Source organism: Corvus moneduloides, chromosome 1 (genome assembly GCF_009650955.1).
Source record: "Corvus moneduloides isolate bCorMon1 chromosome 1, bCorMon1.pri, whole genome shotgun sequence".
Taxonomy (NCBI): Eukaryota; Metazoa; Chordata; class Aves; order Passeriformes; family Corvidae; genus Corvus; species Corvus moneduloides.
Genome location: NC_045476.1, coordinates 25,588,868 through 25,612,220, shown reverse-complemented (window position 1 = coordinate 25,612,220; position 23,353 = coordinate 25,588,868). Strand labels below are relative to the sequence as shown.

The window sequence follows — 23,353 nt, the reverse complement described above, 5'->3', positions numbered from 1 at the left end:
AAAACAAAACAACCCTGAGGTGGGTACAGACTTAGACTGCGTAACTATTTTTTTTTTTTCTTGTGGAAATGTTCCTTTCCCCTTATGGGAAGACTGCAAGAAAATAAAACTTATGTATCTGACCAGAAGGCGGGTGGGCAAGAAGTACCATAGCCATATAAGGCTTCTCACAGCATAGTAGTGCAAAGCTACTTAATTCTGAACTTTTCTTAGTTTCTTTATTTCATTAAATATCTTTCCTTATTCTTAATTTAAGAAGGCTTTTGGAGGACTTTGCTTTAATCCTTCTGTCGTGTACTTAAAATGTTTTCAAACCCAATTATCAAATGTTCTTTGCTTAGGGAAAAATACTCCTTAACTCACTGGAGTTTAGCTGAATAAACTTGGACCGGGGATTTCACTCCTTGGATGTAATCTGCCAGTAGAGCAAACTCTGGGCTGTTACATTTTAGGCATCTGAAAACTTTCATGATTCACCAATCCCTGTGACTGCATTTAATTACATCTCTGAGTTACTGTTTAGTTAATTTAATATTTTGGTTAAATCATTCATGCACTCCTTCCCTTTTTCTTCCCTTCCCCCTTTAAAACTAAAACCCAAAAGGTTTAAAACACAAGTAAATTCAATTCCTAGAGCCCAGGTAATCTGACTGCAATAAGAGCAAGAGGCAGGTTGCAGCTCTGCCCCAGCAGCACATGGGCAGCTTCCGTGGGGAGGTCTTGTCTCATCCAGGGCTTGCACCATTTCCCTGATGCTGTTTTATTTCTTGCTTGCTAGGGAGTGCTGGAAGAGCAGCTCACCCTGGACGGTGACAGCGCCTATAATGCACACTTTGGGGAGAGCATGGCTGCCCTTGGTGATATTGATGACGATGGCTTCCCAGGTCAGTGCAATTTCCTCCATGGCCATTTCTCCATAAGTATGAGCAATGCTGGTGATGCTGTCAGTCTTGCATGGCATGCATTGCTTATCCAGACCTGACTAGCACCTGAATTCAACCTAAGGATAAACCTGCTTGAGTAGGATGTGTGTGCCAAAGCCTTTTGTAGCTGATCGTCCTTGTTGTTGGTTTAGTTTGTGTCTGTGCAGGTCATACCCCACTCTCATTAACCTTGCTTTGCTTTTCTTGCTGTTGTATTTTCTTCTTCCCTGTATGGTTTATAAAAGGCTTTAGATACTATCAGCCTGAACAAAACAGAAACCTATGTCTGACTTCTTTCTTTTTGCCCATTTCCCTATGTTTCCAAGCCTTTCTGGTTTCATTGACATAATCTTATTTCTTATCATGAAGTGTAATTCAGAAAGAGTTTCTCAATCCTGATAGCACATAGTCTATTAATTTCTCTCTTTTGCTTTGTTCTCCCCCTGCTCCATTCTCAGGATGCTCAGTGTGAGACCTTATGCTGTGAGAGCAGTAGGTGAGAAGAAAATGTCAATGCTCCTTTTCTGCCCTGGTTTCTGGAAGTGCAGATTTAAGGCCTTCTAAACAAAGGCCAACTTAGTGTGTGCTTGGATTTATTTCTTCCAGGCCACTCAGGACACAATATCCCATTAAGCCTAACGCAGCCTCATTGCAGGTTGCCCTCACAAATCGTGGGCATGCTCTTCCTCTGCATTTGGCCATGCATTTGTGTGTTCTCGCTAATGCTTGTAGGTCAGTCATGGTGATGGTGAGACTGCAGAGGGAGTTGGATCAGTCTGTGGGTATGAAGCAATCATGAAAAGCTTAATTTTAGCAGATGCACAGACACTAGATCCAAGTAGGAGAGAAGAATGGGAGGTGGGATCATGCTTTCTGCAGGAGTTTGCAGTTAAACTGGATAAAATGTAATTTGAAAGTTTACTCTCAGCAGCCATTTTTAAATTCTTGCCTATCCATTTAATACACCGAGCCTCTTTGTGGAGCCTTGGATTTTCAACCAAGCTTAATGTACTGCTACAGTAAATATTTTGCCAGTCTCGTCTTGGTTCACAAAGCTGATGTTCTCATGGGTTGAAGATTAGATTATGAAAGGATTCTAAATTTACTTTTCTGAGTATGGTTGCTAGTTGATAAACACATGTTCATAATAGTACGTGTTTCTAAGTAGGCACATCATCTGATTCTGTGAAACATACATATGTGTACAAATTCATATGCCTTTGTGTATTTTTAAAGTTTATCTTAACATGAGCTCTTAATTAAATCAAACAAGTTCCTTCTAGCCAGGTTCATATAAGCTGCTGATCATCTTTGTCATGGAGAGCTGTTTTCCTATGGATGGCTGCATCCTAAAATTAGGGAAAAGTTGGATTAATGGAATGGATTGTGCAGTCTGTGCTGTTTTACAGATGTTGCCATTGGAGCGCCTAAGGAGGATAACTACATAGGAGCAGTGTACATTTACCATGGGGATGCCAATGGTATTATACCTCAGTACTCTATGGTATGTGACACTATTGTTTATGATCCCTATCTGAAAGTCACTTTTCCAGGACATGCAGAAATAAACCATACTTAAGCGTCCCTTAATAGGTAACCTTGTCATAGCTCTACATTCTTTTCTCAGTCCTGGCTTGAAGATGGTTTCTCCCAAAGTTTGTCTATACCTATGCTGAAATGTTCGTCAGGAGGTAATTTTTACTGTCTTTTGTTACAGCTGTCAATTATACCTTCTTGAAGCAAGCAAAGTCTTAAGGGTTGAGTGTTAGTTTTTAGAGATAGTACTGATCCAGAGGAGAAATGAAAACCCTGGAAAGGTTGAGCATACAAATTGTGGAGAGGCCTGTGGGAAGTTGGGAGGTTGCACTTTCTTCCTGTAGAAGCAGACTTTGTGAGAATGCAGAGGTACTAACTGTTCTTTTGTGCCTCTTTACTCACCTTGTTGGCCTTCTTGCATTCTGACAGTATGTGAGAAGACCATTCTTAGGTGCCATCCCCCTTACCCACTTATTATGAAGTAAACCCTTGTTTGGGATATGCTATGGTATCTTGTGCAGAGATGACACAGTGCAATTTAACTGCTGTAGCCAGGCAGTAGGGAAGAAAAATTTATGCTCATGCTGCCCAACATGTGTCTCCTAGTCTCTGTCTAGCACATTCCATTGTTCCGAAAGTCTGACTCTTCCCTTCCTCTGTGTGTTTGAAGTTCTGGTTGTTTTGTTTTGTTGCTGGGTGGGATCCTTCACAGTAAATCAGTTTACACAGAATTAAAGAGTTTAGTGGTTATATTGGCAACTCTTAACAGACTATAAAAGTTTAGTCCTTCTTCCTTTGCCATGTATATGGCATGCACTGCTTTTGAGAAAAAAGGAAGTTAAGTGACTCTTTAGTGCATTTTAGAAGAAGTAGTCGTAATGTGTGGCATGTGGAGGATTCTGCCTGATTTTTGCCAAGAGCCACTGGTTGGGAGGTTCTCTGAAAAGCCTAGAGCTTTCCAGCTCTTGCTGAAAATGATCAGATTTTTTCTTCTTTTTTTCTGTTTGTTTTGTTTTGTTGTAGTTGTTTTCTGATTTTTTTGTTTGGTTTGGTTTGGGTTCTTTTTTTTTTTTTTTGGTCATTCATGGGAAAATTTTACATTTTTTAAGGAGGACAGATCAGCAGGGTGGGAAGGAAGGCATCCTGTTTGTGATCTCTCCCTCCCCATTGGATCAAGGCCAGCAGCACATGTCTCTCCACTTGGTCAGTGGGAGAACACCCAGCTCAAGAGTGTGGCAGGGTATGTGGTCATTGACTCTTGATAAACCGTTCCTATCATAGTCCCATGTCCTGAGGCAGCCAAGGAGGCACCACTTACAAGCATTTCCCAGTGCCTGCTGCAGGGCACTAGACACACCACTGGTTCAAGTCCTGTGTGCAACCAAAACTGTGTAACAACTTCAGCTCTTTACCTATCTGCCCTGGATTTGAACCTGGATGTGGAAGACATTTTATATCTTATTACTATATTCCTGATCCATCTTAATGCTGTGGAATTTCTTTTTTAAATAAGCTGTGAGAGGTGGAGGGGGTGTCCAGCAGGGTATATATTTTCACCCTTTTCATTTTGTTAGTTCTTTCTCCTCCCTTCTCCTGCTTTCTTCATTTAAAATGCTGGTAAGTGTTGTTCGCTGATATCCCTTCAGCAGCTTCAGTGGCAGCAATTAGCAGAAGCAGCTGACTTGGCTTTGTGGCTTGCTATTTTCATTTATGGTACTTAAAAGCAGCATTTTTCTTCTGTCTTGCAGGCTGAAACAACACACAGATGTCTTTTAGGTGTTTGCAGGTGGGATTTACCACCCTAATTGGGACCCCCAAAAATGCAATGCAAGTGTGATGTGGGGATCAAGTTAATTCCAATTGTCTTAAGCTTACCTGCCCACAAGTAGGAAAAGAGACCTGTACCCAGAGGAGCACTGTTTTCCCTTTAAACTAACTGTCAGGATATCTTTCTTACCTTCAACTAGTCTTTTTTTCCATAAATTTCTTGCCCGGTCTTTTGTCCAATAGTACATTCTTTTATGGGAGGGCCAGGAAAAGTTGGTGACATGTCACAAACAGTGAAGCACCTCCAACAGATTTAAACTTACATCATGGTTTCCTCTGTCTGTAACTTCTGCAGTCAGAAGTTGATCTGAGTTCAGGTCTTGCATTGGTGGCCCAGCAGAGTGATGGAAAGCTGGGAGACTTGTGATTGCCTTCTTAGAAAAAGAGATTTCAATATATTAATTTGCTTCAGACAAAGCCATTTACAATGCAAATAATTTAGGGAAAGTTTTGTGTTAGTAATTAGAAAAAGAAAGAAACTATGTTAGAAGTCAATTAATCTTTGTGTTGGGGAGGGAGAAATGAGATACAACTTCCAAACTGACAGAAAATACTCTGTAATAGATGATGGAAACCAGAATTTCCAAGTGGGATGAAAATTAATTATTTTGACTTTGAGTGTGCTGGCAAACTTGGTGAAAATAAATGGTTGTGCAGGATTTTCTGTTTTAACTAATCATTAATTTTGTTAAGATGCTTTTTAAAACTTTTATTCACAGAAATTAAGGTAATTAAAAAAAATTAATCTCTTGGGTGCAGTTATATTTTTTCCCCCTGCAGAAATCTGTTTGATGTGTTTCTTATTTTGCTTGGGTCTGCATGAGGATTGTAATGCAGGTGTGGGTTTTTAGTCCAAGTCAGCATTGGTCGCCCACTAACTGAGAGCAGAAGGGCAGTCGACAGTCTTCCTGTTAGGGCTGTGTGGGTGAAGTGCAAGACAGCAGGTGCGTAGCACTTCCAGCCCATTGAAGAGAGACCCAGTGGCCATGAAAACCATGCTTGAATGTTTTGGGATTTTTTGTTTTGGTAAGGGTTTTTTTTAGAGGATTCTTTGTGCTATTGACTAATTTCACTTGTGTGTTTTCTACTGCAGAAGCTAGCTGGGCAAACAATAAACCCAAAGCTGCATATGTTTGGCCAGTCCGTATCAGGGGGAGTTGATATGGATAGCAACGGTTATCCAGGTATGTTGGCTACTCTGGCAGTGAGAGCATCAGGAAAATACAGCAGCAGGCTGAGAAAACAGCAGAGCTGGTTGTTTTCAGGCTGCTAGTTCCTGCTATTGCAGGTGGTCAGTGAAACTGAGCTGCTTTTTCTGTTTCCCTTCTGCCACTCAAAGCTCCTGATAAAAATTTTTGGCAACTGCCTAATTCAAGTGTTTAGACAGTCACAATGATTGAGGATTCAGTATATTGCCAAGGTTTTAAGTTTCTGGGAAGCTACTCTGTGAGGATGGCAATCTTAAAATAACCCAAAAAGTAGACAATAATATAATAGTAGTAATAAAAATCAAACAACGAAGCAGAAGTGAGCATTACAGAATGTAATCCTCCAGCTACAAGACTTATGACATAATGATATTTGAAGGGACAAACAGGCTAAGTCAGAAAATGCTTTTCTTAGATTCGTGCTCTGTAATTTAGCAACTGATTTGGGAGAACTAATTCTGTGCCTCCTTTGTAACTGCCTCAATGTTACAAACTTTTCAGATATAACTGTTGGAGCCTTCCTGTCAGACAATGTGGTACTTCTGAGGTGAGATGAATGTCTTTTTTATTCATTGTTGTCTTCTTTTGTTTTCTGTTTATATCTTAGGTGGTCTAAAACCAGTTTCCTCCCTAGTTTATTGTGGCCAGAAGAAGCAAGCTGGATTACTTTTTTAAGCAAAACCTTAGACATGAATGGTGTTAAAGAATGCAGTCTAATTTAAACAGAATAGTGGGAGGGGATAATACCAGGATAATACCTGGTCTATGAAGAAAAACAGTTAGAGCCGAAAGGAGATGTGTTGCATCTCAGCGCCTCTTTAGAAAGGTTTCTCCTGACTTGTGACAGGGCTTTTCTATTATTCTGATGATTACCTAAAGTAAATAAATTGTGATTTAAGGGAATGTGGTTGAGCAAAAAATGAGCTGCTTAGGATGCCAGGATGTAATTTTGCATCCATATATATATATATACACAGTTTTGTGTAGATGTAATTTTATAATGGGATGCAGAATGAGTCTTTGAGGAAATGAAATATGGATACATTTTCAATGCACACAGGAGCTGGGCTCCTGTTTCAAGTTTGTGAGTTACGTGTAATTGTTCCATCTGATAGAGAGAGGTGGGACAGCTTGGTTCACCAATTTATGCAGGTGGAGAGTTAGAGTACAAGTGAACTTGAGATACACGGACCTGGAGAACAGAGTGGAAGGTTTGAACTTTGCCAGTAGGTCCTTTGTTACACTCGTTAATATTAAGTTAAAAAATCCTTTCAAAACAGATATCTTTAGGAACTCCTGCATCTTAATGGAAGACACAGGGAGGGGGTGACCCTGGTAAGACAAATGCTGGAGCTGCAGAACAGATGTGCCAGCCTGCTTCCTGTTCAAGGCAGGAGAAACTTGGCTCTGTTTCCATTTGAATCAGTTACAGTGAAGAAAAAGGAGAGGGAGGGAAGAAATACTCTTGATGATCAGCATGGCAGGTGGTCAAGTCTTTTGAAGAGTTTTCTGTTTCTTCATCATACATGCAGAGAATGCTAATAGTTGCTTCTGTGAAAAGGTGTGCCATGCCCCAGATAGGAATTTGCAGTCTCATGTGTCTGATGCTGCTAGAAAGAAAACAGCATTTTTCACCTACATTTCACCTACACCTACATTTGTCGGCGATTGAGATACAGAGCCAGACCGGCAGGGAATCCGAATCACTTCTTTGAAGAAACGAGCTGGTTTTATACACTTTTCTAAGGCACAGTATTTCCTTATTTGGCAATTCTTGCTACGTGACCTATCCCGTGTTGCCACATCAGCAACACACTTTCTAAATGTCCTTCTATGGGGTGATCACTCGCTGTTCACTCGTCTATCAGCTCCTGGCAGCCTCCTCTCCGTAGGGGTCTGCCGTGTGACACCTCCTCCCCCCAGGGTCCGGTGGAGACAAGCTCCTTTGTGCTGCCATGTGCTTCTTTGTGCTGCCACGTGCCTCTGCAGCCAGGTTTTACAGCTTGTAACTCAACTTTATTCCATCTCTTCCTACAGTCGTTGATGTAGACATTGATTACTGAGGGGGGAAGACAAACTGAAAGGCTTACTGTGATGTTTAAAACCACATACATCACAACAGCATGATGACATCTGTCCATGCATTCAGTTATGCTTGTGCTTTTCAGAGGACACTAGTACATTACTGACTAACTTTGTGAGCAGCTTGATTAATTGCTGCTACTGCCAATCTACAGTGTCCCTCTTGCTGTTAGGATAAAGAGATAAACGTTTTCTCCCCTATGCATCCCCTCACCCTTCCCACTTTTGTGAAGTCCTTTAACCAAAACCAACAAATGTTTTGCCAAGTGATATTTAATGGCTTTGGTGGAAGCCTTCATTGACTTGCGGCAGATGCATTCTGTTGATCATGTGTGTGTATGGCCCTTTGAGAGACGCATTGGGTTGTTCTTCCCCAGTGTATAACCAAGTGACATAACATCAAGGAAAAATCATGGCGTGCATGATAGTTGGAGAAATACTTTTTTGAAGGAGAAATATTTTTCTAGATCAGTTATAGCGTTTACTCTTTTATGTCTCCCTAAGCATTCAAAAAGAGTTGTTTTGTCTGAAGGTGTGAAATGATCCTAGGACACTGACTCTTTTTCCTCCCTCCCCCCGTATATAATTCTAGGGCTAGCACTTATTTTTATCCTCCATCTCAAAATGTGAACTTGCACTGTTATTTCAGGCTGTGGTAAAAGAGTCTGAGTGGCTGTATCAGAGATTGATGTGAATTTTGTTCCAGTTCATATAAATTAGGTGTAACCACAATCCCTGCTCTCTTCTCCTTCTCCCCTACCTCTAAATTTAAGTGGCTTATGGAGTGAGAGTGCTGAAGTGTTTTACAAGCTCTGGCCTTGCATGGCTGCTGAGATTACCTTAGAACTGAATCTGCTGGTTGCTGCACATTTTTTTTACTACTGTAGTTGATTTCGGAAGAACATGTTCATCTTGAACATGTACAGAATTGAAAACAGGAAGAATAACACCCATAATTTTTGGGCTCAAGTCCTGCACTGGAGATGGCTCAGGAGTGCCTGAGTTTCTGGGCTGCTTTTCCCAATCAAGCTGCTGTGGTTTCTGTGTTGTGTGAAAAAGCAAACTGTTGAGGAATGCATTCAGTGCAAGTAGCTTGGTGTGTGAACTGCAGATTGAGCCCTGGGTGGTGGGAGCCCAAAGCAAGAGGACACTTGGGGACACTCTGAGACATAGCGGGAGCTGAGGACTCAGGAGGAAGAGCAGAGACTTTCACATGCTTGGACTGTGAGGGTATAAAAGCCCATGGGGTCCTTTCTTTGGGATCCCTCCTTGGATCCACCTTGAGCTGTTTCTGTGTTAACTGCACTGTGAATAAAAGGCTTTATGAAACTATGGGAAACCTGGTCTGACTATGTGAGTGTGGTGTGTGTAGGGAGTCAAGGGGGGCACCTGTCAGCTCACTGGAGCCACACACTCCAGCAAGCAAACGGGCTTTGGTCCCAGCAGGTAAAGTCTCTGGTGGTGGGAGTGTGACTGCCTGAGTGCCTCCTGGATGGTCAGACAGGGAAGTTTCCATAGCAAGACACCTGTGCCTTAAGGTGCTCAACTTGCTCTATGATTCTGGCTGAGGTCTCCGTCAGACAGGAGTAGTGACAGCAATAACCTGGTGCTGGAGTTGCAAGAGTAGGAAGCTTTTGTTCACAGTGCCCTGGGTAATTCCTGAAACACAGTTCAGCAGCCTGATAAAAGTATTCAATCCTTGCCACTTGGCAGGAGGGAATTAGCCAAACATTTCCTCCTCCAGAAAACATGAATGTGGTGTCTGTTGTCCCTCTTATATGGTCAGAAAAATTATGTATGAATCCATGTCCTGTGGAGGACTTCTGTGCTCTCTCCTTGACTTTCGGGTCACAAATTTGACTATAGACCATTCTATGGAAACCCACAGTCTCTCCGTACCTGTCCCTGTTCATCCAAGATGGTTTGCAGCCAGTCTCATTTGCATGAACTTGTTGTTCTTGTTTGCTCTTCTGCTGATTTTGTTATCCTCTTCAGTCATCAGGAAGGCTTTATGCAACATTTGCTGGAGATGATTATCATTATTACATATTATCAGTTTCCCCAGCTGCCTGCCTGCAGTCTGTGTGTGAGCATTGAATTTCAAGCTGACATTACCACTTTCATTTAAATGCTAGTAGCCCTAGGTAAAATGCTAGTTTATTTTGCAATTCAAATGTACTCTCTTATTTTTCCTGTCTGCTTGAAATTGTGCAGTTTACCAAATTTGCTTTCTTTTCCTTTGCCTGAGAATTTCCCTCTGAATGGTCACACAATTCTGCTTCTCTGTTTTCTCCAGATCCAGGCCTGTCATTACCATGGACATCACCATTTTCCTGCCCACATCTATCAATATCACAGCTCCTCAGTGCCATGATGGTTTGCAGCTGGTGAACTGCCTCAATGTGACAGCATGCTTTCGTTTCAGTGGCAAGCATGTTCCTGGAGAAATAGGTAAGGTACCTGTGCCAGCCTTAGACAGGCGCGCAGTAACACGTTGACCCAGAGTCAAGGTCTCTTTTTGCAGTTAGTAACAGAGATTTTTTGTGAAATAAGGATTTTCATCATGAACATGGGCCATACAATCACAGAAAGCTGGAGGCTTGAGAACTTTCTTGGGCATGTTTTTACCTTCTGATGAGGCAGTTTCTTCCTGAGTGAAATGTCTCCTTGGGCTTACTGCAAGGATAGCACAGATTTCTGGGTTCGTATTCCCTGTCCACCTCTTGATAATACATTTCTGTATCCATATCCTCTATCAATGTTATCAGAAAACAGGTATGATTTGCTCTGGATTAATAGAGTTTGAAAGTCTGCAAGGAGCTCTTGAAACAGACATGAGAAGATCCTTTTCTGTGCATCAGTTTACCTCTTTGTAATACGATTATAGGTAGCCCAGTATTTTACTGATTGCAAGAATATCTTCCAGATTAGTTAGTCTCTGTAAAACACTTAGAGAGCTCACTCAGGTGAATGCAATTGTGTAACATGTAATTGTGCAAGCCTTTACATCTTGGCTCTATTAAAATGCTACTTATGTCTTTTACATCCCAATGCTTACAAGTCTTAGCTGTTCTATGGAGTGGTATGGGACAGATACAGCATTTCTAAATATTTAAGGCCTGGGTTAATTTTGTTCATGACATTTCACCTTTGTCATGCTTTAAGAATGGCAGAGGACTTGCACTATGCTGTTCAGGGAAGATGCCTCAGCCTCACAGTGTGGCTGTGTCTTGACAGGGAGTCTGGTGAGGAGCTGGGAAAGCACTGCCTCCTCCTGCTCTGTGCCCTAAACGTTTTGATCAGCTAGCTGAGAAGGGTGAGTTGTATCTGTGTATCCTCACCTGAGCCTGCTGCAGTATTCTGTTTTTAATTAAGTCAGAAAAGGAAAAGGCTTCTTGCTACTTCTTCTTGCATTCACGTGAAGTGAGAACTAAACCAGCTTGTCACTGTTACCTGAACAGCTCAAAACAATGGAGTTACTAAATTTAAGATTCCTCTGTATTCTGAAATATTGGTGCAACTGAGACTTCAGTTTCTATTTTTGCTTCCTCTATATGATGACTTTTCCATTCCTGTAAATGATGACTAAGCAGACAAATACATGCTTTGATAAAGTATTTTTTTACTGCCCACTACTTTGTTGTTATGAAAATGCATCTCTGAGGGCTCCCGAGGGGTTAATTCCTCTCTGAAAAATCACAAATAGGTTTTCTGAATATCTAGGTGTTCTTATGTTCCTGGGGTACTATTAAAAATATTTCCTTTGCCTTAATTTCATATCTCTGGACTTGCGGCTAAGAAGTAAACTGCCTTTTTTCCAATCTAAGTATCAGTTTCCCTTGTTTGCAGAAGATCTATCTTCCTGTTCATGTCTTGTAAGAGCTGGTTGAATTCCCCTCTGTTGTCATACAAACTGTACTTCCCATGATTTATCGTGGTAAAAGCACATATGCATCTTCTTCAATGACTAACATCCATCATGTTACAAGGAACTTTTTTATTATTAAGTAGGTTATTATAAACCTTCAAACACTGTCCTTTCATACAATGCTTCTAACAAAGTGATTTTCTTGAAAATATTACAGCCAGAACTATCCAACTGAAAAAAAGCCCTTTAGGATATGATTTGAATAAAATATCTCAAATAAGCTTTCACCTAGTAATCTAGCAGTCAGGCCATTTTAATTATGTTGCAGTTGAAGAATATCAATTAACGGATGGAACAATTAAGGGAAATATTGTAGTGATTCCTTTCCTGTGTGGTTAAATGTAGGAGAAAAAAACCCTAGAATATCCCTGTTAATGCATTGTTATGCAGTTCAGACTTTGAAAGGCATATGGAAGTGTTAAAATGCTATGCTGGAATTTTGTGGCTGAAAGTGTTGGGATTGTCTCACCCTCAGATGTCTGGGGGCATTTTGCTAAATCAGACTGCAAGAACGCAGTACTCATCTAGAGTGGCACTCCCCTAGGGCTTGTCAGTGTGGATTCTCAAGATTATTGCTTACTGGTGTAAAGTTGAGCATTTCTCCTGCTTTTGGGCAGCTGAAATTGGTAATCTACTACATAATGTTCAGAAAATCAAGCTGAACATGCACACAGCATGCTCCTGTGGCAAATGTGTGTCTTCAATATTTATTTGAATGTGTGGCTATTTTGTTAACTGGAATGGCAAGGAAAGTCATCTTCATCTAGCACTGCCTCACACTTGCACGTAAACATTAACTACCTTTTTCTTTTCTTCTTCCTCTAGTGGTAGTTGCAATGCTACTGGTTATGAAACAGCTGTCTGAGGATCTGTGTTTACGGATACTGCTTAATACTGCAAATGACAGTAGAATTTCCATTAAATTGTTTCTTTCAGACTATAGTTTTCAGAAGTATGAATTTATTGCTGAAATGTTTTTGTCTGAACAAAGAGCCATGGCCAAGTGAAACATGTGCTTTGCACTTTGTGCCGTGCTCTGTCTGGCTGTGCACTCTGTCTCAGTACTTTCTGGAGAACTGAACACCTAATTGTATGCCTCCTGACAGAGACAGCCTCCAGTATGTTTTGGACATTTGAGAAACATGACATTTTAAGTTTTCACTCTGTCATCTCAGAATCTCACTTAGACTGTTCCTCCCTCACTTGAGGGGTCATTGCTTTGTCTCCCCTGGAGTCTTTTTATCTCCAGGAAAGGCAGAGATTAGAGAAAGGCCTTTCCTATAATGGATGAAAAGGTTTCAGCCTGTGTACTTCTGGGTGACCGTGACAAGAAAGAGGCTGCTGGCATCTCTGTGCATCAAGTGCTGCTTCTGCATTCATCCCTGAATGAAAATGGAAGTAAACTAGTGTCCACAGTTGTCAAGATCCAGTTGTTGAAGTTATTAGAAATGCCTCTGCCCGAATTAAGGTGCAAACGAGACCATATGCCAGTGACAATAGTATGGGTTTTATTTCATAGTAAATAAGAGAGAGGGAAAGAAAGAAAGAAATAGAAAATAGGTGGGGGTTGGGGGGGGGGGCAGAAAGAGCGTGACAGAGACAGAATAAAGAAATATCACCATCTGTGGATCCCAGCAATGTTCCATTGATCCTCCCCAGCTGGTCTTCTTGGTGGTGTTGGTCCCCCCAAAAAGCCTCTTTAGGGAGGCATGGGCTTCAATAGCTCCTTTATACAGTTTTGCTATAATGAGTAAAACTTTATAGCAATGTTTGAGGCAGAAACTATTTCAGTCTCTGACAACAGTCTAGATAATTTCCGCTACAATAATAACAACAATAGTAATAGTACCAGTGTGAGAATTAGGTGAATTTTAGTGGCTCTGAAAATGGAGGGTTTTGGTCTTTTGACTAGAGTTAAGAAGATATGATAGAAATTGCTCCAAACTTTCTCCCGTACTCTTCATTTCAGATGTACATTGCTTGTGTGTTGATCCATTTCTAGAGTAGTCCTCATGTCCCTAATACTGTTGCCTGAAAGACTGGCAAGATTTAGTGTAGGATAATAGTGAATAATTTTCGCCGTTTAAACATGTTCCTAGGACTGAAGAAACATACCTAATCCAACACTTTTCAGAAGTAGACTCTCATCTTACCTGTATGCAGCTATATTTTGGTGCAGGGGTATTATTTCTGTCCCTCATTTTCCCAGTCTTTTTGGAGGCAGGCATGAGTCAGAATGCCTCAGAAGCAGACGTGCTGTAGGGATGTGTTGTTCAGTGTACTGAGCCACATGGATGGCTCACTACTTAGACCCAGGGACAACACTGTGAGAGTGGATTTGAAACAAGTACTGGGAAAAAAAAGCTTTTTGAAAGAGGATGGAGGGAATGTCCTATATGTTCTCATTTGCTAACACTTTATTTTAATGCTTTCATTACTTAAGAATTTTCTTTGCAAGCAAAGTTTATGAATCATTTTCTCCTTGTAATTACTGGCAGAGACAGCAAAGAAACACATTCCTTTTCCAATGCTTTTTGTTATTATTTAGTCAGTTCTTCATTTTTTCCATGTGGTGCCTCTCACCCCCCTGCAAATCATTACTATAGCTAGTAGCTTAGCAAGCACTTACAGATGTGCTTATTCCTGATGAGCATTTTGCCTCCTGCTGTTTGTGTGCTGTGTCATTATCTGAATGGGTGAGAAAGGGACGTTCTGAGTGGTTCAGAGTGTGCAACCCATACATTAGCATACCAGCTGTGATTCCCGTCTTTTAGCTTGTGGGATGCCACGGCCTGATCTTAATCTCTTCTCACTCCTCCCAGCTTCAGGCGTGCCTTCAGCCCTATGGGATGATTCTTGCATCATAAGTATATATATGCTATTTAGGATGAAAATCCATTATAAAGTGTCTGCTGCTACTTACTTGGTGCATCTCTTACTGGCTGGAATAGTTTACCCGGTCCACTGGGTAGCGGCCGTCTTGAAGATATAAGCAAAAATTTCCCAGAGGGAGCTATTATCAAAGCTTTTGGGCATATAACTTTAGTTATGGAAAATGAATAGTCATTAGAAGAATTGAGCCTTTCTTCTGAGCTCATCAAATTCATACCAGAGTTTTATTTTCATTGTGTGATGTTGGGTGGGTAGATCCTCAGTAGAAAGAGAGAAAACTCACTTAAAGCTGCTGGACAAATATTTGAAGGCATTACTTGGAAGAGTTAATTTGCTAGTGAAAATTTGCCTTCCAATCTCCTACTGGAGTGAGCAGGAAGAACTTACACTACCAGCAGTGATAAGTTTGGCCAGTTATCTCCCCAGCCCCTGCTGCCACGGGTTGCTTTTTGGAAGCAACAAAGCTGTGTGGGAGGAAGTAGACTATCGTTAAGGTATGAATGCTAAAATGACTGCAAATCAAAGAAAACAATTGTCAGGAAGTGCCACATCCTGGTTGACATTTGCTGTTTAGAAGGAAAACAGAGTTTGAGGTTGCTGCTGTTGTTTCTATTGGTTTTTTGATTTTTCTGTTAGGAACACAGTTTAAGTATCTTCTGGGTTTTTTGTAGGGTTTTTTTGTGTATCTCTTTTTTTTTGCTGTTAAGTGTATGTATCTAGATGTATTACACAACATTTCCTGCAGGAAAGGATGGGCTGGGAATAATAGTGACGCTAAACGTGGCAGTATGTTAGTGATTGATTGAAGGCCCTCAGGGGTTGACCTTTCTTCAAGCACAGATGCCCTGGAGGCAACAGGATCCATTGATAGGTGGCTGGAAAATAACTATTGTTCACTGACATCCTTTGTTTTCTTCTTCTTTTTCCTTTTTAAAACAGGTTTGAATTATAACTTGACCGCTGATGTGGCAAAGAAGGAAAAGAGCCAGCAACCCAGGGTTTATTTTGTGACTTCTGGAGAGACAGCAGGGCAGATCACAGAAAAGTTACAACTGTTGTACATGCAGGAAAAGTGCGAACATTACCTAGCATATGTCAAGGTCAGTTCATTCCTGTCCTTCCTTACTTTGGCCTTACTGCATTTCACTCTTTTAAAAAAATTATTCAACCAATCAAAGTTGTGCTGCTTAGGTTTCAGATGTTTGATTTCCTGATAGGTAGAAGCTCAGAAGTTCTTGCTTGGCGTGATTTGTCAGTCTGAGCACCTTCAAGACCTGGTGCCAGGAAAATACATTTTATTTATGTTTGATCAGGCAGATTCTCTCTCTTTCCTTCTCTCTCTCTGTTTCCTTTTGCCTTGGTTTGTTGCTACAGTTATTATTCCCAAGGAGACAACATCTCATTTTGGTAGGAACAGCAGCTTTAGTGTTTTGTTTTGTTTAAGGTCTGACTGCACAAAGGACTGGTGATAAAATCTGTGTGGGAATGGCAGGATAGCATGAGCCCTACAATGAAGTAATTGGGCTCTTGAATTTGAAGAGCCCTGTGGATTTCTTTTGGGCTTGAAAGCAGCAGTGGGATGACTAAATTTCACATGTGTCATGGTCCTAGGGATACAGAGACTGCTTTCCAGACTGAGACATAGAAAAGTGTCGCAGTGACCGCTACTGACCACAGCATAGGCTAGCTCCAGCGGTGTGTGGCAGGAGTGGGGAGCAGCCGGAGGCACGGAGCTTTAAAGCTGCTCCTCTGAAGCCTCAGCTCTACCCTCGGGAGCGAAGGCTCCAGACGCTGTAGCAGCCAGCAGCCCTGGAGGAAGGGAAAGATAAAAAGTAGCAGGGAGGCTTGCCACTGGATACAATCCAAGATTCCTTGAAGGGGATCCACGGTGAACAAGCAACAATTGCCAGGTGACCATACCTTATAAAGGGGGGGTTGAACAGGGGGAGTAACTCGACCAGGGACCAATCGGAGGATTAGGAGGGAGGGGCACAAGAGGGGAGGACCTACACCTGGTCCAATGGTCTTGGTGGGTGGAGGGAGAGGGGTCACATGCCCCAATGGGGGGGGGGGGGGGGGGGGGAGGTTTAGGGGATTTCCTAGGGGGGAGGTATCTGAGGGGGCAGGGTCTCAGGGGATTGATGGGGACCCTATAAGGGTAATTAGGGAGGGTTTGGGTGACAGACACAGAACAATCCAGAACTTCGGAAGGGGTTTGGGCGATTGATAGGGAAGGTGCCAGAACAAGGGGAGGGGATAACCATATTTGGGAGCACCGGGGGAGCGGCTTGAATCTGGGGCAAACCAACTGGGAGTAGGAGTGGGGAAGGTAGGGATGAACCATTAGGGTACAAAGAACATACAAAAACACAATAAAACATTGCACCACCACAGAAAGCGTCTGTTTTTCCTGTGGCAAACTCTTCATCTAGAGCTTGCTAGGACTGTAGTTATCCTCATTTGGTAGGCATTGAAGAAATGTCACCCAGCTGACATTGTTTTCAGAGTAAGCACAACAATTTTATTCTATGCTAAAAATTTATAGAATGGATTTTAAAATTGCGTGGGAAGGACATTTATCTTTTAAAGCACATATGTCTTACAAACACTGATCATTATCACCAGTCCTTACTTGAAGGACTTATTGAGTGTGACCTAAATTTGATGGATATCACTTGGCACTGTCTTGTTTTGAGAATACAGCACATCCAGATTTTTCTAAGTGTATAAACTTTTCCAGGAAGCCTTTTTGTACTTAAAAACTGTGAGAAGGGTAGATAAAATTAATCCTTTGACTCTATCAACATTTTGTGCATGGCCGTTGAGAGAAAATAAAATAAATAAGGGCACCAAGGAGTAAATGCTACCCTGTTAAATTGTGTGGATCTCTCTGAAGAGACTATATACCTTCCACATTTTTTGTTTCTGGGAGAACCATTGCTTTCTGCTGTGGAAAAGCTTGTTAAAGAAAATGTAAGCCTATAAGATAAACTTTACTTAGAAAATGCATCGCTGAATTTACTAATCCTGGTTTTTCTCCAATGGCCACATCTGGTCAGACTTCAATTTATTGAGTTTGGATCAAAAGGAGCCAAGTGCCTATCTTAATCAAGTAATGATTTCTTTCACACCAGCTCCTGTAGTTTTTGGATACTACACAGAATTCATTGAAGAGCTATATGTGCCCAAGAAACTCTTTAAATTATTGTGACATTTCTAGCTAATTTTGGGAATGCAAAGGTAAAAACTGTTCTTCTGGAAAATTCCTGGGAAATTGGATTTTTATAGGCAAGAGAAACATTTAAACATGTTTGAAAATACCAACAACTTAAAGCAAAACAGCTGGTTAACAAACAAGACTACTAGTTTTCCATGTGATATAAGCAGCCATTTTTCACTGTTGGAAGAATAGCAGGTAATCTTGTAAGGGTGAATGCAAGTAGTGGAGGAAGATAATCCCTGTACTTTTCTGGAAAAGATGGTATGATCCACAAGACTACATGACATTAGAAATATCAAGGAGAGCCCTTCCTCTGAAGGAGTGGAAATGGGGTCATGATCACTGCTATCCTTAAGTAACAGCTAGTAAAACAAACCCCCTGAAAAGCAAACAAACAAAAAAACCCTCCACAAACTCCAACCGGAGTTCTCCTTAATTGCATATATTTGTGATGGAATGGGTTATAAAAATATGTGGGCTTAAAATATACAAATATTTCACTTATGCTTCCCTTTTTCCTTTTATTTACTGAATGTCTGATGAATTCTCCTGCATGGCAAATTGAGTTGTTTGTATGCATTCTCTTTATTATTCTTTATTTGTGTCACTGGTCACAAAGGGGTTTATGTGGCATAAGGATGTCAATTCTGGACTGCCACATAATGAAGGATAGAGAAACTGTTTGGACTTGTGTGTGACCTCATGTGCTAACTTGACAAACTCTGCTAGGTACACAAGGTCTCCAGTCCAAATGGAACATGGCAGAACTTTGTGGGTTAAGTTAGTTAAATGAAAGCCTGTTCCAGGCTTTGCTGGATGATACTGTCTTATCAACATGTAATTCTAGTGTGCTGGAGGCACAAAATGGAAGGACTATGAAAAGCCATTGAAAAAATAGATCTCTACAAGCTGCCTGCAATTTTTAATAGATTTGAGCTCAAGAAACCCCAGCAAAACTGAGCACTAAAAGAGTTGCAGTCTGCAAATAAACTAGCATTTAATTGTTTTGCAATTGATAAGTGTCCATGTTTTGAGCATGACTCATTTCCTATTTGTGATTCCCTTTCAGGACAGTAGCTACTTTTCTTATTGCTGCTACTGAATTTGACTATTAAAGTCTGTATTTCCTCTTACCGGTGCGACTAAGTGGATCTCAGAAGGTTTATAGGACACGTGTAGCTGGGAGCTTCATCTTGTACAGGGCAGGCTATCAAATTACAGCTCAAGTTGCTAGAATTGTGGTAGTTGATGAGAAAACATGGTTTTCTGGTTGAGAACAGAGAATGAAATGGAAACACTTTGGGACTTCAAAACACGTTGCTTTTGGTTTTGTAGTGGGCATACAGTTGTAAAGGAGTGATATAGTTTTATGACTCTTCTATACTTTGTTTTAAAATTGCCTATTTTCACTGGAACCTTTTTGATGATTATTAGTTAAGAAACTTTCTTTAGTATACATAGGTAGTAAACCCAATACTGACAGAGCCTCACGCGTCATCTCCAAAAGCTGTATTGTTTTAATTGAAACAACTTTTGAAGGTTTGACTGATACATTCAGTAGAAAATGGCTGTTAGCTGAGAAGTTCAGGAACACCCCTGGCTTTCTCATGTGAATGCGTAGCTGATCCCTTGTGTCTCTCAGGAGGTGCTTCACTGCTGGACCACTCTTCTTCTTCCAGCCCTCTGGGGATGATGGTGCTGCCATTAAAGATCTTCTCTCCTTCAATGGTGAAAAACCTATTAAGAGCAGATGAGTACCTTGTATGACAACTGTCAGTCAGTTTTGCTGGAGTACAAGGAATCAAAGTTTAAATCTGATTAAATCTGATTAGCTTTTTTTGCTTTCTTTTGTAAAAGGATTTGGGGTTTTTTTGTATAAGGAATATTGGGAAAATAGAATGCGGTACTAAGAGGAAAAGAAGCAGAGTTTGCAGAAGGGTATAGAATTAGGAAAGACTAAGAAAACAAATGGGTTTTGAGGCTTTAGAAATGTCTCCTTAACGTCTGAGCCTGAAGCTGAAATGTAGAATTTTTTCATGGAAACTGCACTCATTTGATGGTGCTCAGAAGAGTGGGGCAATGGACTTAAGAGGTGCTGTGATCAAGGCAGTGACTCTGAGGAAAAATTGTTTCCCTTCTCTGCTAACTGCCCTGGTTGTTTCCTGGTTATGCAGGCTGTCCTAATATTTAGAATACATTTATCAGTGTATAGGATGAGAATGTTATAGAGACACCAAAACACATTGTGCCTGCAGATTTATGCAGGATCAAAACACATCTTCCTTGATTTACCACAAAGGTGTAATGGTAATCATGTTGAAAGGCCTTTGAAGAATTCCTTCATTTATTAAAGAAGCACCGTCTGGCTTCTTACCCCACTGTAGGCCAGCCAGCTGGGCTGCCTGTTGCTACCAGTCACTGTTGTCTGTGTGCAGAGTGGATGTTCTGATAGCTGCAAACACCATCAGCAGTGCTGACACATGGTTAAACAGCATTTATATTTTCCAGAGATTTTTTTCTTGGTGAGGCTATGGTTCTTTTAAGCAGTTTCATGTAAGTCATAATATTAATTCTTAATGGATCCAGAAAGTGCTTATGGGAAAAATGCTTATGGGGAAGATGGGGCTGAGAAGTAACAGGCTTTGCATAAGGGTGTGTAAGTGAGGAGCTAGTGTTTGTACAGACAGGTTTAGAAAAAAACACTGACTTTTCAACAGAAATTGCACAATTGTGCTTTATTTGTTGCTGAGTTCTATAGCCAAAACTTTGCATTTTTATAGGTATGTCTCTGTTCTTTTTTTGCCATGCATCACCGTTGCTTTTAAAGATACTGTGGGCTGCTGATCTCACACAAACTTGGTCTCTAGTGCTCACCTATTTCAGTCAAGGTCTGTGGTCATGTTTGTTTCTCCCTCTATAACTGTTTGATCTCATCTGAGGGGGTTGCATGTATTGAAGTATTTTCTTTTTGATTCATAATACTCTAGCTTTTTTCTAGAGATTGGGTAGCAAAGCATTTGATGTCAGTCACATGAGATGTAGAGATGGTGTCACCTTGATGAGATGCTTTCTTCTGAGAGTTGTCTGCCTGTGAATTAATATCTCTATGTAAAGGTTTGGCTGGTAGTATTACAGGATAGAGATAACACTTTAAGCAGAGACTGCTCTCCCAGCAGCAACAGCTATGAAAACTTGTTCATAATTATCTAGAATTTCACAGGGTTTGGACCACTTGGCAGGCAAACGGAATGCTGAGCTGTTCCAGCCTGTAGTAGAAAGTTTATCATCACTGCAAGACTAAAGCTGCTGTGTAGTTTTACCAGGAATGATGACTGCAGTGAGATTCAGTGCTAAGACCAAGAGCAGAGTTGATGTCTTTGGGTTTGTTCCTTTTCCTTATTTTACATAACTTTATTTTACCCTTTTGTGGAGCCAACTGGAGAAACTGTTAGGTCCAGCCAGATGCAGTCATAACATGTGTGCAGCCTTAAAAGGCTGTGGGATAGGTGGGGTGATCATGAAGCACAGACAGGGGTTTATTTACAAGAAGCATGCTTTCCAGAACAGTTCTGTTTTCCAAAACAGTGCAAAGTCCACTCATAATCTATTAGGACAGACTGCCTTCCCTCCGGCAGAGCAAAATAAATGTGTTTTAATAAATAAATACAAATAAAAATAAGTAAGTAGTGTTTTCTGTTGCCTTTTTCTGTAATCAATCATATCATATCTTTTTGGATAAATTCTGTCTGGCACTGAGTAGAGCTGATGTCTCACCTTGAAAAATAAGCCAGGGAGAAGAGAAGCTGCATTTTTTCCTGCACAGCTCATATGGGCAAGGGAAGAACAGTGGTCAGCTGCATAACTCTTTTCATCACCCCTTAAGTAAAGGGATTTAGACGTACCAGAAGCAGGATTAGGAGTCAGTGACATCTCTGAGCTGACCATTAGCTATATCAAGATTTAAATACTGTTGATGACCATGAAGTTATCTTTGGCTTTTTCAAAGACTTTTGTAAGGTTCACCAAGAACAAGGAAGATTATCTTTCAGGGGTCATCTTATAGTCCAGTTCAAAACTGTCCTGCACAATATGACCAAAATCAAGCTGCCAAATATGCCTCCTTTCAGGGGGGGACCCATGCTACAAGTAGTTAAGTGCTGTGAGGTCTGTAAGGGCTGGTAGTGCAGCTAAGTTGGAGAGCAAGTTGTATCAGATACTGTACTGTTAACTGATTGGGAGTTTTTTACTGGACAGTGTAGCTAGAGAGCTGTGTGGTAGCCCAGAGGTGCTTGTGTCCTGAGGCCACTGTGAGGTTTTCAGCTGTGAGCTGAAGGCAGTGGTTTTGCCCAGAAGTCCTCCTCTGCCCATCCTCACAGGTTTTTAAAGAAATTACTTATTTTTTTCCCTCTTCTCACATTGTTAGGTGATATAATTGGGTGAGCGACTGTCTCCTTCTTAATAGTTGAAGAGTGTCTTCGAATTTTTTCTGCTCTGTACAGAGCTTATCCATCATAAAATCTACAAAAAAAAAATCCCATTTAAAGTCTTAACAAGGTAATTGATTTTATTGAAGTTCACTGTTGCTCTTTGACTTTTGACATTATGTATGAAAAAGCCAAAGACGTTGTTTATGGCCCAGGCAGAAACTTGGTTGCTGTGGTGAAGTAGCTGTCAAAGTGCCTGGCTAATCATATTTAAGAATCCAAGTAGAGATTTTGTAGCCCCCAAATGAAATAAATGGCATTTTTAATGAGGCTCAGTTAGTAGACTTACAGCACAGTAGCTGATTAAATTCTACTTTGCCTCCCTTTTTTAAACTGTAGTGTACCCTCCTAAACCCTAAAAGGATGCAAATCTTTAATCTTGAGCCCTTTGATGAACTCCTCCCTGTAATGTGTTCTGTAATGGCAAAGAAATATGATTTATTTTTCAAGTAGAGTATCTCAAAAAAGCATATTTCTCAAGTTTTGGTAGAGTTGAGAATTACTTTTACTGCATGCAGACTTAATGAAGCATGACACTTCAGTGCTGCTTTTAGATATTCAGTTGCAGGCATATGCCTGGCTTTGCCATCTGCCCACTGATGTATTTCTGTCTGATACTGTAGTTTCTCAAAAAGAGATTTCATTTGCAGATAAAAGCTTTTGGAGACTCAGGAGAGGCAGATTTAGACCTGGACAGAGCATGGCACTTTCAGGGAAGAGGTTGATCAAAGGGCTGGAGCACCTCTTTTACAAAGACAGGCTGAAAGGTTTGGGGTTGTTCAGCCTGGAGAAGAGATGGCTCTGGGGAGACCTCATTGCAGCCTTCCAGGACTTGAAGGGGGCTTATAAAAAAGAGGGAGTGACTTTTTTTAAACTAATAGATAGAAGGTTTAGATTAGAGGTTAGGAAGATCTTTATTCAGAGTGGTGATGCACTTGAACAGGCTGGCCAGAGAAGTTGTGGATGCCCTGTCCCTGGAAATGTTTAAGGCCAGGCTGGATGGGCCCCTGAGCAATCTGGTCTAGTGAAAGGTGTTCCTGCCTGTGGGGTATGTGGGGCTGGAATTAGATGATCTTTAAGGTCCCTTCCATCCCAAACCTTTCCATGATTCTTTGATACCAGAGTCCACTGTTTTGAGAGGCAGTCCGTGGGACTTTTATCTGAAAGAAGTAATTGCATTTCCCAGTGATGGCACTTTAGAAACTTAATGGCCAATCAGAGATAAAGCTAGCTTTGTACTAGGAAACAAATAA

General features: G+C 41.0%; 1 protein-coding gene across 1 annotated transcript in view; it reads left to right on the top strand.

The window, feature by feature from the left end:
- The window catches only part of ITGA9 (integrin subunit alpha 9), a 242,072-nt gene that overhangs the window by 34,442 nt on the left and 184,277 nt on the right, over nt 1–23,353 (top strand). The window contains exons 10-15 of the mRNA XM_032102630.1: nt 779–884; nt 2,333–2,427; nt 5,380–5,470; nt 5,996–6,041; nt 9,873–10,027; nt 15,336–15,496. Coding sequence (XP_031958521.1) covers nt 779–884; nt 2,333–2,427; nt 5,380–5,470; nt 5,996–6,041; nt 9,873–10,027; nt 15,336–15,496 — 654 coding nt within the window. The remainder of the gene's footprint in view (nt 1–778; nt 885–2,332; nt 2,428–5,379; nt 5,471–5,995; nt 6,042–9,872; nt 10,028–15,335; nt 15,497–23,353) is intronic.